Below are 17,931 nucleotides of genomic sequence, written 5' to 3' on the forward strand. Positions count from 1 at the left end.
GTACACCTTGTCAATGGTAGTATCAGTACAAATACTATGTACTGATAGGTATCATTGACCAACAATAATTAGCTAACATATATAAAGAAAGAGGCTGAAAGATATTCATGCTCACAATCAAGTATCAATCAATACAGTCCAAAATAGTATCACAAGTCTAGAAATATCAACAACCGGATCATAGCCTCTAGTGAAGCATCTAAACACAAGTACGCCGATTCCCCGAAGAATTTCCTCAAGTAATCATAACCACAAGTACAATCCACCAATCCGATCAATAGGTGCAAATGGGATGATAATGATGAATGCATATGCAATGCAACGATATTCACACGCTCCAGGCGGAACACCTCCCTTTCGGTAGTCATGGCCCATAGGAGACCCGCGCGAAGTCCATGTACCTGTTGTGGTGCACAGCCTGATCATATAAATATATATACACACACACACACACACACATTATATATATATATATATATATATATATATATATATATATATATATATATATATATATATATATATGTTGCGAGAACGTGCAACCCGGTCCAAATTGGTTTAAAATTGGTTTAACATATATTGATAATATGTGTCTAAACTATGTTGCGGAACCCGATCCAATATATGTATAAAATATGTTGCGGTGCTCAACCTGATCTAATATAAGTATAATATATATTGCAGTGCGCAACCCGATCCAAATGTATGAGTATGAATGCATGAATGGTATCAATGCCAAGAAAACCTATCAATATCAACAGTGCCACACATGGTCACATATCACAAAAATCTATCAATATCAACGGTGCCACACATGGACACATATCACAAGAGTCTATCAATATCAACGGTGCCACACAAGAACACATGTCACGAGAATCTATCAATATCAAGTTTAGTATCACAAACGTGGTAACAAGCCAATAGATCACAAAAAGGCAACAAGCCACAGTCAAACAACAGTACCACTTTAAGTAATCCATCTCAACTTCATACCGAAGGCATAACGTGCTTTCTCCAACAATCACTAACTCTACATATGCTTTGCTAAACGAAGTCTTACATAAGCCATAACCTACCTGGTAGCCGAGCAGGAGCCACGAACAATCACACCTTTGACTTGACCTTTTGTAGCGCCTCCAAAACCTTAAATTCTATTCATAATCGAGTTCTAGATTAGAAATAAGGAAGAACAACACCCACATTGCTATGCTTATCTTTCGAATCAAATTCAAATATAGGGAAAGGGGGAAAGGAGCCCACAAGGGTGAAACAGGTATTTGAAAAGTGAAGTATGCAATTCAACATTCTAGGAGTTCAATCCTACTAATCAATTGCTAAAATAACTCCAGAATGGGTCAATTTCGTTATTCAAGTGAAAAACCCCCAATTTGGGTATAAACCCTAACTTTCCAACATTCAATTTCATCAACATAAATGAAAGATTCAAGCCTATTAGCTATGAAATTATCAAATTCTATGATTAGATTAGTCAAATCCACTAACAATTTCCATTTAGAAAGACTAGAACTCATTTTACGAAATAATCAACAACACCCATCTTTCCTCTTAGATTCTAATGGATTTTACGGCATGGATTCAAGCTTAGGGAAGATAAGGTAATGAATTCTATTTTAGGAGACTTACCACAAGAGAGAATCAGCCAAGAACTCTTCAATTCGCCTAAAAAATGCTTTGGAAGTAATAAATGAAGTGATAGAGAGTGAAAGGTTTTCACTTAGCATTTATTAGATTCTGGAACACGTCACCTTGCTGCAGCGATCACGAGTCCACTAAAGCGGGCTCGTGCCAGCGAGACCAATCCTCGCTGTCACACATTTGCCACACCAGATTCTTGTCCAGTGTGGCGCCCCTTTCACTTTTCACTATTGCGCTATAGCGGACAAATACCTCGCAATAGCGGGATGGCGGATCTGGTGTTGATACAGCTGACAACAGACACCAGAATTTTTTGATTTTCCACAAACACAATCTCGAAATTCAACAAACATCTGAGACCTCTCAGATACACTAGACATGCATTCACACATAAAAACACACTACGGACTCACTCGCAGTCTCAGAATTTCCAACGGAGGTCTGTTTGACTGGGTCAACACCCAATACTAACTTTCTAACCAATAACTCGAAGCGCTCCCAAGTGCATTGAGAACTGAATCGAACACCCCACTAAGTCACAAATGACTCTCCGGAACTCTCGGAATCGACGGAATTTTGAAAAAGATATGTTTACCCAAAAGTCAACTATTGGTCAAACGTTTTTCACTTTAAGGCTCAATTTCACAAAAGTCATCATATAACTCGCCCGATCCCCTCGAGAACCATACCACCCATCCCCGCGGGTCAAAATCGTATTAATAGGTCTCGGGAAATTATATGACCCCAACGAGCTCACGGCCTTTCACTCGAAGTCAAGCAAGGAACTCCAAAACCTTCAAGCATTATTCATGAAGAAGGGCGCGATGGAGCATCTTAAAGAGAAGGCCTCCCGAGTATACAACATTTGGGAGATAACTTAGGAAGAGATAGAGACGGCTTCTCAAGCGCAAGAGGACTAGAAGCGCAAATTGTGGCTAAAGGTTGCAACTATTGGCTCAGAATGCAATTCAAGGCTAAGGATACAATTTGGGACCATAATTACGTCAAAGGATTGTGTGGGATGAAGACCTCATGTGAGGGTTATTTCCTTGAGGCCACTTTTGGGCCCTTACTCTTCATTCACACTTAGCTTGGATACTGATGAAAACTATTGAGTGATAGATTGTTAAGCTTAGTTATCATAGCTTTAGTTATGTTAATCCTTTGTTGGAATTGCAAAACTTTATCAATTGATTTCATTTGGGAGTTGCACATTTGTTGATTCAAACTTGCTTCTCTTTATTGATTTCAAATAGTGTTCGTCTTTGGATTGAATCAAATTGAGAGGGTTTGGGTTTGGTATACCCAAATTTGCTAATAGATTCATTATTCATTGGGTCAAACTTCTATCTCTAATCTTTTCATCCCCAATTCTCTTTATTTTCAATTTTCGCTTTTTTTTTTCGTTTTTGATTTCTAAAGTTTCCAATTAGGATCCTATCATTTGGTATCAGAGTGTTATATCCCGTATTTCCTACATTCGGATAATTCGAGAAGGTCGTGGCAAGTTAAGGACAAGATTTTTTTCGAAAGTTATCTTAATGAACAAGTTGTTAGGAATATTATTTATGAACATTGGTAGTGTGAAAATATTGGGAAAGACCAAGGGTAACAAGAGAAACTTGCAAAATGGCCAATGGAAAAAATGTGGAAGGCTAGGGCGAAATGGTAAAATTGAGGAAAGTCGAGGGGCAAAACGGGAATTTCACACAAGTTTCTTGAAAATTCTAAAAGGGCCATATTGGCCATGTGAGAAAAAGAAAAGAAAGAAAATGATGACAAATAAGTCATCTTTGCTAGAATTTTAAGAAAATTCTAGAAATGGGGCATGTGCCCCTCACATGCCTACAATAACTATATATATATATATAAGCTTATGTGGTAAGACAAAAAAATTCATTATTCAAGAGAACAAAAAAAAATAAAAAGAAGAAGAAGAGAGCAAGAAGGCATGGGGTTCGGCCAACCCCATGGAAATTTGGCCATGGTAAAACTTGTTCCAAAAATTATTTTCTTGTGGTATTCCTACTAATTCAAGGGTCCCCTACAACGTGGCATAATTGTTTCGGAAGATAAGACATCCGTTTCGTCATTTCCGTATTCTAGTCAAGTGAAGAAGATAAAGAAGAAAGGTAAGATTTAATTCCCTTTTGTATGTTATGAAAGCTTTGTTTACGTTGTGGAATGTAGGAAAGGATAAAACTCATGAGAATATGGAAGTTGGCATGGTATTTGTATGTATGTGTGTGGTCGTGTGTATGTGTAGTTAGTATAAGCAAGATGAGTTGATTTTATGTAATATTCTAGTTGTGGATGTTGTGAACTCTATATTGGAAATGAAAGTTTAATGAATTTGCTTGAAGTTGGAAATGTGGAAGGTGGCCGAATGGGGTATAGGTGTGGAACAATTGGATTGAATTCATGTAGTAGTTTGATTGTTGTTGTGTTGTGAATTCCATGATGAAAAATGTATGGAAACTATAAGCTCAGTGTGTTAGTGTTGGCCGTGGTATACATATATTGTGTAAGAAAAATGAATAAGTTTCTACGTGGTAATTTGATTGTTGTCGATATGTATTCTACGACGAAAATGAGAATTTGATGATTTAAATTGATGTTGGAATGATTACGGTGATTTGAAGCCAATGTGATCTTGGCGTCGTTTCTTTAATTGTGAAAACAATGTTGTTAATATGTGTGTTGTTGTGATGGTTTATGTGATGAAAATGAAGGTGTTGGATGATTCGAGTTGGAGTTGAAACCGATTGTGAACTATTGTGAAAGTTAGTATATTGGTAACATAGCTCTTGCATTGGTGTGAATGGTGTTGTTATTGATAATGTGGCCGAGTTTCATTCTCGGGTTTGTTGTTGTTGGATTGGCGAGTTAAATTCTCGGGGATGGCGCATTTACAGGGGAAATGCTGCCGAAATTTCTGTAGACAAATGCTAATTCAAGATTTGAATTCTTAAAGACTTTAATTAATGTTTGGCAAATGTGACCATTTGTAGATTTTTGGAGGATTTGGAAATTGAATTTGGAATAGCGTAAGCGGCGGAAAAGGTATGTAAGGCTATTCCCTTCCTTCTTTTGGCATGTCTTAGATATACTAGGTTGAGATTTGAGCCTCGGGACAATTTCATTCATAGAAATCCGAGTTCGATTTTGTGTACTATTCATTCAATATAATTGAACTATAATTCTTATGTTTTGTTGGAAAAATGATCAAACGTCCGTAACTTTTACAAACGAAATCGGATCGCTCTGAAACTTTCGTGGATGACTCCATAGAGTTTAATGTTTGTGATTCATGTTCACCACCTCGACTTGACCCGAGGTGGGCCCACTATTCTCGATTCCTCTTCTATTGTCCTAATTGACGTATTTCCGCACGATGATCAAAGGGAACCTTTGGTACATTGTTCCGAGTTTGTTAGGATTCGTATGCATTCTCTTATACAAGCATTTAGAAGTTCCGAGCATGAGTACATTGATTTGATTATTCGATATAATTATTCCGGTACAAGTAATCCGATATGAGTACTTCCAATTACGATATAAGTATCCGGATATGAACATTATGATTTGAGCATTTTGATAGAAGCATTTGGGTACGAGTATGTTGATATGAATATTTTGATATAAGTATTCCGATATAAGCACTTTGATGTGAATATGCCGATGTGAGTATGTAAATTGATATAAGAAATGCGTATGAATAATCCGACATAAGTGTGTTGATAAAAGTACTCTACTATAAGTAGTATGAAATAGCACTTTGACATAAGTATTCGACATAAGTATTTTGATACAAGCATTCGATACAAGTATTTTGATACAAGTATTCGACATAAGCATTGGGATAAAAGTATTCGATATGAATATTCGGATACAAGTATTCGATAAAAGTATTCCGATAAGAGTATTCGATCTTGGTATGTAATCGATATAACAATTATGATATGAGTAATCTGTTATGAATAATTTGCTATATGACCATTCAAGTGAATCTTCGGGTATTGGTAAGTGTGTATATGTACTGAGTCTTGATTTGTATGCATATGGTTTCGCACTACTCTGTTCGTGCAAGTCTCTATATGTCTATTCACCGAGTCCGGGCAGGACATGTTCTCGTGCGTACTCCATCGCATTGTTCACCGAGACCCACCCGGTAGAGAGGCGGGACACGTATGTGATGATGGCGCCGATCCGGACCGGATCCCCTACCGAGTCCCTTGACGAAGGGCCGGGACATGTTATCTACCGAGTCCTTCACTGGCGGGCCGGGACACGTTACATACATGCATGACATTTGATGTGACATATATGATTCTATTCACCGAGTCCCCCATTCGAGGGCCGGGACACGTTATATGCATATGCTATACATGATATTGATATGTGTGATTCCATTTACCGAGTCCCTCACAACAGGGCCGGGACACGTTATATGTATAAAAGGGTATGTGGTACTGATATGCCTGACTTTATTCACCGAGTCCCTCACTAAAGGGCCGGGACACGTTACGTGCATAAGTATGTATATATATATATATATGTATTTGAATTATGATTTGAGATCTACTACTTTGTTACGCAAAAGGAAACGTAATGATGACTTTTCACAGTCTTACTAGTTCTGTAGAGTTTCCTTTTTTGGCTATGATTCTCTGTTCTGTATTTCATGCCTTACATACTCGGTACATTTTTCGTACTGACCCCCTTTCTTCGGGGGTGCGCGTTTCATGCCGCGCAGGTACTCCCAGACGAGTTGAAGACATTATAGAAGATATCCCAGCGATGGTGGCAAACTCCATTTGTTCCTGGAGGACTGCCGAGTCAGAGTATAGTATATGTGTTATGGTTTCTGAATGATGTTAGAGGCTTTGCAGACAGAGTCGTGGGCATGGTGTGTCAGTTTAATAAGCGGCTCCATCAGCCGATGTGTTGTTTTGTATTATGTTATAAAGTCCGCGTAATTACAGATTTGGTTGGTTCTAAATTTACAAAGAAAAAAAAAATGTATATTTCTGAAAAATGTACCATGTATTTCACTTTTACTTGATTTCAGGGTCCGAGGAAATTATGCATGTAATAAGAGTCTGTGGGTTCGCTTGGCTCCGAATAAGGGGTCGGGTGCCCATCACACCCTAGGGATGTTAGGGTGTGACACAGAGCTTAGGCTAAGGATTGTTCCCACAATTCTAATCCTAGGTTCTTCATAGTAAATAAAAAAATATTCTGAATTTTTTTTAAAAAAAAATTGAAAAGTGTTCTTGTGATGTTAGTTGGGTGGATTGAGGTTAAATTCGAGTTTATTACTATCAAAAACCTCTAAGTCCGAAGTTTGAAGTCATTTGGGTGAGTTTTGAAGGTTTCACCATTGAAGGACCTTCAAAACTTAAAGAACACCAAGTGGGTCTTGTTGATTAATAGTGCAATTGACTTCAACAAGTATTGGGCTTTGTTCTTCTAGCAAAGAGGAGCTTAGATCTGAAAATTGGAAGCCAAACGAGTTAGACTTAAGGTACTTGGAATTTTTAATGTTCTCGTTAAGGTACTTGGAATTTTTAATGTTCTTAATTTCTTGAGGACATTCAAACATTCATCTTGAGGAAGAAGACCAAAATAGAAGGTTTGATCTAAAATTTCCCATGTCCAAGTGCAAAAGGTGTTAAAATAGCCCAAAAGGGGTAATTACTAGGTTGAGTGGGCCCAAGAAAGTCAACAAGGTTAGAAAAATTGACCCAAGATCCAAGAAATTTGAATACAAAACGTCATCAACGGAATTGGTATACGGTCCGTACAAATCCCACGGGCCATCAAAATTGTGGCGTCAAATTGGATCAAGAAAAGTAGCTCACTGTTTCTTGTATACGGTAGGTTATATGGACCGTATAATTTTCTACGGTCTATCAAATTTCACAATTTTATTACCGTATAAAATACGGAAGTCTCTGATTCATTATACGGAGCAGTTCTGTGGACAGTCAAAACTTCGACGGACTATATAAAATCCCTACTTCCACCGTATAATTTCCCGAGTATAAGGTACGTCGATTGAATCATTTCCTTTCATTTCCGTATCGTCTATCTGATCCTCTAAGCTAGTTAGCGGCTCATAATTGTTCTTACTACTTGCTAATTAGTTCTTGTTTCCTTAACTTCTTTCGTACCAATTCTTTCAAGCTTTATTCATTTTAAACTCGTTGGAAGTTCCTTGGTTCAAGTCCGTTAGCTTTATTAAGTAGTCCGTCTTTCGTGTGACAAGAATCTACTTGTCCACGAAGCTAGAAATCGGGTGACTTGAATTGGACAAGTGGTTACTATTCCAACTTGGGAGACAACACTAGGAAGTGTGGTAAGGATTGAGAGTTCATTACGAGTGACGTAGAGTTCATTACGAGTGACGTGAGGCTTTTACTACTAACATCATTTGCTAGTTTTACAGGTCATAATGTCTATTCAAGGAGATCGTATTCAAGAGGCGGAGAGTTCAAGTAGAGTGGGCACTAACTCAAGAGGTGAAGAGTTCAAGTAGAGTGGGCACTAACTCTTACACCCGGGCAAGCTCACCTACCCAAAAGGCTCCACAATGGCAACCACCCACCTTCCAGAACACTAATTGACAAACTTATCCCTAAGTTTACCAAAATAAGCAAATACCATAAAGAACCCCACAAAATATACTACCACAAGCACCTCCCCAAAACCAATAACAAGGTCCTTACCAAAACCAATACTAAGACTCGTTGGATGACGTGGAGTATAAGGAGATACCATAAGAAAGGTAGTGGGATGAGAATCGTCAAGGAGGAAGACGTAAAGAGATAAACAGTCGGGGTAGAAGAAGACAAGGTGGATTTTCTAGGTTCCAAGGCCATGATGCTAGGTTCCAAGGTCATGTAGACCAAGGGAGGTGGCAAGGCAATGAGGCTCGTGGAGGCAATGACTGGAACTTGAATACCATCAAGGTAACACTTCCCAAGTTCACTGGGAATAGTGATCCGAAGGAGTTTCTTGAATAGAAGTTGCAAAGTGAGAGGATATTCCTCACCAAGAATGTGTCGGAGGCTTTGAAGACAAGGTATGGCCTCACTCAATTTGAGGGATACGCATCAACTTGGTGGGAATCCAAGAAGCTAGAAAGGGCTCAATAATGTATCTTTGATCTTCTTATGTGAAATGACTTGATTGAGCTCATGGAGACGAAGTATTGGCCTCTTACTTACTATCAAGAAGTCCTTAAGAAGGTATACATGTTGAAGCAAAGCTCCAAGAGTGTTGAAGAGTAGTTTGATGAATTTAAAAATTTAAGGATGAAGTCCAATATAGAGGAGCCCTTAAACTACACCCTCATAAGAGTTGTGGCTAACTTAAATCGGGAGATCTCCAAACCCATGAGGCTACAAACTAATAGGAGTTTAGAGAAAGCGTTTCATAATGCTTCCAAATTTGAAACGGGTTTAAAGGAAGAGAAAGCTTACAAGGCAAAGAACACCACATCTTCGACATGGAACAAAGGTAAAGAGAAATAGAAGACTTCCACTTGGGAGAAGCCCAAGACCACCACTCAAGCACCTCAAGTCAAGTTTGACAACAAGGCCAAAAGAGAGGATAAAGCCAAAGGAGGTAATAATGCTAAACCTAACTATCCTCATCCCTCTACCATTCAATGTTTTAAATGTCAAGGTAGAGGGCATATTGCAAGTGAATGCCCCAATAAAAGAGCAATTATGGTCTTACGTGATGGTATCGAATCTATGAGGAAGATGAGGGCAGGGTGGGTGGTGATAATGAAGAACAAAGAGTGAGCATGAGAGAGAATCTAATAGTGATGTTGAAGAACAGATGGAGGAGAGGTTGAACTTTAATGTTGGTACTAGGAGAGCTATGGGGGTGTTAGCTAAAGAAGAGAGTGATCAAAGAGAGAACCTATTTCATGCTAGATGCAAGATAATGGACAAGGTGTGTTCCTTGATTATTGGTGGTGGGATTTGTACGAATGTGGTGAGCCAATTCTTGGTTGAACACATGAAGTTTCCCACAAGGAAGTATCCTAGTCCCTACAAACTCCAATGGTTCAATAAGTATGGTGAAATGGGTGACTAAGCAAGCCGTTATTAAGTTTAGTAGTGGGAGGTATCAAGATGAGCTCTTATGTGACATAGTACCAATGAAAGCGTGTCACATCTTGCTTGGGAGGCCTTGGCAATGTGATAGGGATGCGCAACATATTGGGAGGTCCAACAAGTATACTTTTGTACTTGGAGGTCGAAAATTTGTTCTTGCTTCATTAACACCCTATCAAGTTAGTGAAGATTATAGAATCATGAAAGAACTCCGAGAGAGGGTTCAAGTGGAGGAAATGGAGAAGCGTGAGAAGGGAGCCTTGGTGGCCATTGGTGGAGAAGGATCATCTCAAGATGGATCCAAGAGGTGTATGTTGGCCAAGCCAAGAAATTGTTTGAAGGGAATTGAAGAGAGGAACTTAATGGTGTACCTTGTAAACAAAGATCTTCTTTTGCATACTAACCAAACTGCTAGCACTTTTCCTAGTAGTGTGACTTCTCTTTTGTAAGAATATGATGATCTATTTCCGGAGGATATGCCCGATGGATTACCTCTATTGAGGGGTATTGAACATCAAATTGACTTTGTGCTAGGTTCACAAATTCCTAACAAACCGGCATATAGAAGCAATCCCAAGAAAAAAAAAGAATTGCAAAGACAAGTTGAGGAGCTTCTAGAGAAGGGTCTAGTGAAGGAAAGTCTTAGTCTATGTGCCGTTCCGCTGATTCTTGTTCCAAAGAAAGATGGCACTTGCAGGATGTGCATTGATTGTAGAGCCGTCAACAGAATCACGGTGAAGTATCGCCATCCTATTCCTAGACTTGATGATATGTTGGATGATCTTTGTGGCTCAAATGTATTTTCTAAAGTTGATCTTAGAAGTGGCTATCACCAAATTCGTATGAATCCCGGTGATGAGTGGAAAACGACCTTCAAGTCTAAGTTTGGTCTATATGAGTGGCTTGTTTAGCCATTCGGCCTAACCAACACGCCTAGCACTTTTATGCGCTTAATGAATCATGTTTTGAAACCCTTTTTCAATAAATTTGTTGTTGCCTACTTTGACGATATTCTTATGCATAGTAAATCAATGGAAGAACATGTGAGCCATTTGAGGCAAGAATTTGATGTATTGTTGTGTGAGGTTGTTTGCTAATCTCAAGAAATGTGCGTTTGGGGTTGATAAAGTGGTATTCTTGGGATTTGTTGTAAGTGCAAATGGTGTAGAGGTTGATAAAGAAAAGGTAAAGTCCATTAGAACTTGGCTAACTCCTAAAAATGCAACCGATGTGAGGAGTTTTCATGGGTTGACAAGTTTCTATAGGCGTTTTGTGAAGGGTTTAGTACCTTTGCCTCCCTCTTGACCGAATTGATCAAAAAGGATCTTCTTTTTGTGTGGGTAGGAGAGCAAGAAAATGTGTTTCAAGATTGAAGTCAATGCTGAGTTCGTCACCATTATTGCAATTGCCCAATTTTGAGAAGACATTTGAGGTTGAGTGTGATGCTTCCGGGGTTGGAATAGGTGGAGTCTTGATGCAAAAAGGCAAGCCATTGTCTTATTTTAATGAGAAGCTTAAAGGGAGGTCATTGTATTACCCTACCTATGACAAAGAGTTATATGCACTTGTGAGGGTTTTGACCCATTGACAACATTATTTGTGGCACAAAGAGTTTGTGATTTGTTCGGATCATGAATCCTTGAAGCACTTGAAGATCCAATCCAAACTCAACAAGAGACATGCAAAATAGGTGGAACTTATTGAAGCTTTCCCTTATGTGATCCATTACAAGGAGGGTAAAGAAAATGTGGTGGCAGATGTTTTGTCTAGAAGATATGTTTTACTCAATACCATGAATTCTAGGACGATGAGATTTGAGAGCCTTAAGGGATACTATTCTCAAGATCCCAATTTCAAATAGATTTTTGAGGAGTTGACTCTAGGGAAAAGGGTTGACCGGTTCCAACTTGTTGATGGGTTCTTATTCAAAGATGGCAAGGTTTGTGTTCCTATGAGCTCATGGAGGGAGTTGTTTGTCAAAGAAGCCCATAGTGGAGGTATGACGGGTCACTTTGGAGTGGCCAAGACACTTGACATTCTACATGAACAATTCTATTGGCCTAAGATGCGGCATGATGTGGAAAAGCTTTGTGGGCAATTGTTGGAATGCAAACAAGCCAAGTCGAAGACTCGGCCTCAAGGTATGTATACTCCCCTTCCCATTCCTATTGTTCCTTGGATTAACATCTCTATGGATTTTATTTTGGGTCTTCCAAGAACCAAAAGGGGTCATGATAGCATTTTTGTTGTGGTAGATAAATTCTCAAAAATTTCTCATTTTATACCATGCCATAAATGTGATGATGCATCTCATGTAGCATCTTTGTTTGTGAATCATGTGCTTAAATTGCATGGAGTACCTCACACTATTGTTAGTAATAGGGACTCCAAATTTCTTAGCCATTTTTGGAAGAGTCTTTGGGCACACTTGGTACCAAGCTCATGTTCTCTACTTTTTGCCACCCTCAAACGGATGGTCAAACTAGTGAATAGGACTCTTGGAAGCATGCTTAGGTGTATGATTAGAGGAAAACCCACTTCTTAGGAAGACCATTAGCCTTTGATTGACTTTGCTCATAATAGGTCTCTCCATTCCTCTATTGGCATCACCCTATTTGAGGTGTGTTATGGTTTTAATCCCTTGATTCCTTTAACCTTAACCCCTTTGTCTAGTGATGTTGTTGTGAGTTTAGATGCAAAGCAAAGGGCGGCTGAAATGGTCAAAATCTATGCTAAGATTAAGGAAAGCATTGATAAGATCAACACCAAAGTTGCAAAACGGCAAAACCGTGGAAGGAAGAAAGTGGAATTCCAACCCGATGATTGGGTTTGGATTCATTTCCAGAAAGAGAGATTTCCCCAATTGAGGAAAGGGAAGTTGAGTCCAAGATCAGATGGGCCATTCAAAGTCCTTAAGAAAATCAACGACAATGCCTACAAGATTGACCTACCAAGTGAGTATAATGTACATAATGTCTTCAATGTAAGTGATATTTCATCTTGTACTGTAGGTATGCCTTTAGATTTGAGGATGAATCTTCTCCAAGAAGGGGAGGATGATATGATCCCAATGAGCTTAAGCCCTTTCACTCGGAGTTGTCACGACCCGAATTACTGGCCATGATGGGTATCCGGAGCTAACCACCGAACACCACTCATTCCGTTACCTATATGCTCTCATTCATAATACTTGCTCATGTTCATGAAACTATATCATCATTTGAAACATAATTACTTTTATAAACATAAGCCCTTCGGCTATCAAAATAATATGTACACTCGCACATACATATACAGGTAAACCATGGGACCATACTACCCACACATGCGTATCTACGAGCCTCTACTGGAATACAAGACATATGGACGGGACAGGACCCCGTCGTGCCCAATCATGGATATATACCTATATGTACCAAAAGAATAATTAACGGCACCTCCCGGGACAACGGAGTGCTCACAATGCCCGCCTACTAGCTCCACAGGATCGGCACGTCTCCTTGCCTACCCGTGGGCATGAACACGCGTCCAAAGAAAACGGACGTCGGTACGAATATTAGTACCGAGTATGTAAAGGCGGGAATGAAATAAGCATAGTCGAAATCATAAGTCATGAGATGAGGATATAACCGCGTACGTCGCTACATATAGCTACGTTTCATATACATACATCATACATAAGCATATCATATACATTATCATAGCGTGTGCCTTATCATATCACATATACATCATCATACCATGCAAGCATCATCACATCAATCATACATCATCATGTCGTTAACCCGCGTCCGGGTAACCATCATATGCAGCCCACTAGTGGTGATCATGTCCGCCCTTTTCTCATGACGGTGGAATCATAGCCGGCCGCCGTAGCGGTGACACGTCCCTGCCAATTAGGCGCGGTGGAATCACATCATCACACATAGCATGCAGTTATCATCGTACATTATACATCATCATGGACTCATCACTATTATTCACTTCATGGTCATGTCATGATTCTATCATAAGTTAACATCATTATACTTATATCATCAATTTATACCTTAGGACTTGAAAGCAACTATAATGTGTCGGGGTGACGTAAGGTCATGGACCCCCGACTACGTTATGGAACATTCATAAGTAACCTGCCTCACCTTGAAGGAACAAGCGTAAGGTGAGTGTATACGATGATCAACATCGATGGGCTATGGATAGCTTCACAAGCTTAATTGGAACATTATATCGTAAACCATAGCATCTCTAGCCTTTTAACTTATCATTATCGTTATCATTTTCATAACATTTTTCTTATCTCGTATGGCTATTCATAAACGAGGATTCATAGTCTTATTGAAGATGGAACATTTATAAGAAAGAGGAATTTCATGCCATAAGACCCATGCCTTAGAAAGAAAGGGATTAGCCTCACATACCTTTGTCGCTTAACTATTCTATCGCCTGTTCGTTCTCCCTTGATACTCACGCCTTTACCTTCAAGAGAGTTCGTATCGTCGTTAGCTAGGCAATTACAACAATATGCTTCTTAAGGCTAAGGAAAATTAGGCAGCGTTTCCTTTGTTTATACTACTTTCCGCCATATTCATATCAACTCCCAACATTCATAACAACAATCACAATATCGCTAGCAACAATCGTCATTCATTTACGTTATTCACATTTCACAATTCTACTCCAATTCTCCAAAATCATGACCAAAGTCTATTGTCGCGTTCTTTCTCATACAATACTCATTTCATGTTCTAAACGTCATTTATAACGCATTTGTAACATCAACACAACCATTTTCATGATTCATTCCAACTACTGTTCCACAATGACATTTTTCACCCATTTAAGACCCATTTTCTACACTCTTCTACCACACATGTGTTTCAACTTACTAATACTTCAAATAACATAGAAAGGTCATGAAACTTACCTCAGATGATGAAGAAGCAAGCCTTGGTTGGTAATACACCTCTTTCCACCAAAACCCTATTTCCTCTTTCTTGAGATTTCTTGGTTTGGATGACTTTAGAGAGGTCTCCTTCACTTGATTCACTCTAGTTCTTGTTGTTGATCTTTGATTTCTATTGATTTCTCATGGATGAAATGTTTGGAATTTTCTAGAGGTCTCTTGAAGTGTGGAGGATTGGGAGTGAAATGAAAATGAAATGAAAAGGGTCCCTTATATAAAATCAAGTTCAGCCCCGACCAAGATATACGGACCAACATACGGTCCGTATGTTTTCTACGGTCCGTATGTCTGGCCGTAGATCTGGTCCAAGAAATATGGTATTCTCATCGAATCTACGGTTGGACATACGGTTCATACTTTATATACGGCCGCATGTCTGGCCGTAGGTTGCCCAGTTTTTCCGAGAATTGTTTCGTCGACTCGTTTGATCTCCGACCCTTATGGAACCTTCTTAACACTTGTTTATCACTTCAATACCAATCTAAGGAACATCATGACTCTTCCTTGGGCACCATTAACTCAACACTCGTAATTCTTATCCGATACACAACATATGACTCGCTTTCCTTAACGACTTTCTTTCCCTTGACTCGAATGTCTCTAGAACGCTTAATTAGAATCATCAAATGCTATTTCTTAATTTTCCAACCCTCGTATACATCATACCCCTCGCTCGTCTATTTACTGTACGCTAACGGGGAATTTTCCAAGGTGTAACAGGAGTCAAGCAAGGGAACTCCAAGAGCTTCAAGCATTATTCATGAAGAAGGGCATTTTGGAGGAGCTTGAAGAGAAGGTCTCTCGAGTATATAACATTTGGGAGATAGCTTGGGAAGAGATGGAGACGGCTTCTCAAAGTGGCTATAAGTGCAAGAGGGCTAGAAGCGCAAATTATAGCTAAGAATGTGATTCAAGGCTAAGGATGCAATTTGGGGCCATAATTGCAAGTCAAAGGAGTATGTGGGATGAAGACCTCATGGGAGGGTTATTTCCGCAAAGGCCACTTTTGGGCTTTTGTCATAATAGACTTAAGTATAAATAGGACCCTTAGTCTTCATTCACACTTAGCTTGAATATTGATGAAAACTATTGAGTGATAGATTGTTAAGCTTAGTTATCATAGCTTTAGTTGTGTTAATCCTTTGTTGGAATTGCAAACCTTTATTCGTTGATTTCATTTGGGAGTTGCACCTTTGTGGATTCAAACTTGATTCTCTTTATTGATTTCAAATAGTGTTGGTCTTTGGGTTGAATCAAATTGAGAGGGTTTGGGTGTCACGGCCCAACTGGAGGGCTATGATGAACACCCGGAGCTAACCTACCGAGCGCCTCTTAGCATAGAGCGCCTCTTAGTATACTTCTCATACTCATATCTAGGTGAGCCATATGGCTTACTCATAATTACCACAAACTGGAAAGAAACAAGTTCCAACATGTGCACGTCTATATAAACATCATTAACCATGCCCATATGCACAAGCCGACAAGGCTACACAAAAATGATGTACAAAATATAGACCGATAAGGTTATGGGATATCTATCTTTGTACATCTGTCTGCGAGCCTCTACAAGGAGTATGTAATATCATAAAGACGGGACAGGACCCCGCCCTACCAAAATATGTACACAAAAGAATAGTACCAACTAAACTGCAGCTCCGGATCAAATGGAGCACTTTTATGCAATCACTGATCAAGCAGCCTAGGGGTCTGGTCTGTCCCCCTGTCTACCTACGGGAATGAACGCAGTGTCCACAAACAAAAATGACGTCAGTACGAATAATGTACTGAGTATGTAAGGCGTGAATAACAACATAATGAAAGCATGAAAATAACATAAGAGTAAGAGAACAATTTATATGTCATAATAACTCTTAAGACGAATGTCATGCATACTTAACCTTTCTCTAAGGAAACATTTCATACATATACATATAATAGTACCGTACCCGACCATATAGGCTCGGTGTGATGCGTACCCGGCTATAACAAGGCTCAGTGTTATTCGTACCCAACTGCAGTGGTGTGCACAATAGATATCATACCCGGCCATATAAGCTCGGTGTCGGAAAACAACTATATATATATATATAACATACATAAGAATCCAAAGGAAACATTACAACTCTATCAGAGTGACATAAGCTCGGTGAACCTCCGATTTCATATTATGGAATCATCCTCCTCCTCATCATCATCATCATCATCATTATCATCATCAATATCATCATCAATATAGAGAGTATTTGTCAACAATATCATGAGAACTTTGAGAGTTATGAGCTTCTAGCGTTTCTAGGAAGTAGGATATTATGGACATCTTAGATGGATTCACAATAAGGAAAATTATGCCTTTAGAAAGAAATGATTAGCCTTAACATACCTTTTCGTCTCCTCAACTACTTAATGTTTCTCCTTCCAAGCTCACAAATCTACATTCAAGAGGATTCACACTAACGTCAAGTCTTGGAAATACTCATAAGTTCAAACTAGAATAATGAATAATCTAGCGGAAATTAGGCAGCGCTTCCCCTATTTCACCTACTTCCACCATATTCCAAATCACCTCCCAAACAACAATGACAACTTCAACAATTTCATGATTAAGAGATTTTTATTCAAATTATATCCAATATAATCTCAAAACTCATTCTCATAATCAACCTATATCAACAACTTCAACACAATCCTTTATACACTTGTATACAACACTTCCCCATCATCATTATTACTCTTCATAAGAAGATTATACTCAAAACATTCTAATAGTTATAACTCAAGTTACTTTGCTACTCAAAATATCATCAAGTCCATATTTGAACTTCCTCTTTCACTTTCTTCGCTCAATCAAGTTGTATAACAATCAAACATCCTCAATGACATGCAATAGGTGTGAAAACTTAACTTAATCACACGCAAGCAAGCTTTGGGTCAAATTATTCCATTTGAGTGAACTCCCAACTTCAACATTAAAGGAATTCTTGGACTCTACAAACCCTAGTGAGCCTCTCAACACTTGAATCTCTTGATTTTTGCCTCTTGATCTTTGATTTCACTTGGGTTTGGTTGGGTATGTTTAGGAGAAGGTCTAGAGCTTTAATGGACTTGGTAAATGTTGGAAATGAGTTAAAATGAATAAGGGTCGGGTATATAACATAAAATACTGGTGCCGAC

The 17,931-nt window shown here is 38.9% G+C and overlaps 1 protein-coding gene across 1 annotated transcript; it reads left to right on the plus strand.

Annotated features, from left to right (window-relative positions):
* Window positions 1–9,751: 9,751 nt before the first annotated feature.
* On the plus strand, window positions 9,752–10,240 carry LOC132029490 (uncharacterized). Its single transcript, XM_059418735.1, has one exon. It carries the CDS (start codon window positions 9,752–9,754, stop codon window positions 10,238–10,240), a length of 489 nt encoding a protein of 162 aa, XP_059274718.1.
* Window positions 10,241–17,931: the final 7,691 nt, after the last annotated feature.

Source organism: Lycium ferocissimum, chromosome 9 (genome assembly GCF_029784015.1).
Source record: "Lycium ferocissimum isolate CSIRO_LF1 chromosome 9, AGI_CSIRO_Lferr_CH_V1, whole genome shotgun sequence".
Taxonomy (NCBI): domain Eukaryota; kingdom Viridiplantae; phylum Streptophyta; class Magnoliopsida; order Solanales; family Solanaceae; genus Lycium; species Lycium ferocissimum.

Excerpts from the sequence above, each read along its gene's own strand:
- LOC132029490 (XM_059418735.1), top strand. The coding sequence starts at position 9,752 with ATGGTGAAATGGGTGACTAAGCAAGCCGTTATTAAGTTTAGTAGTGGG.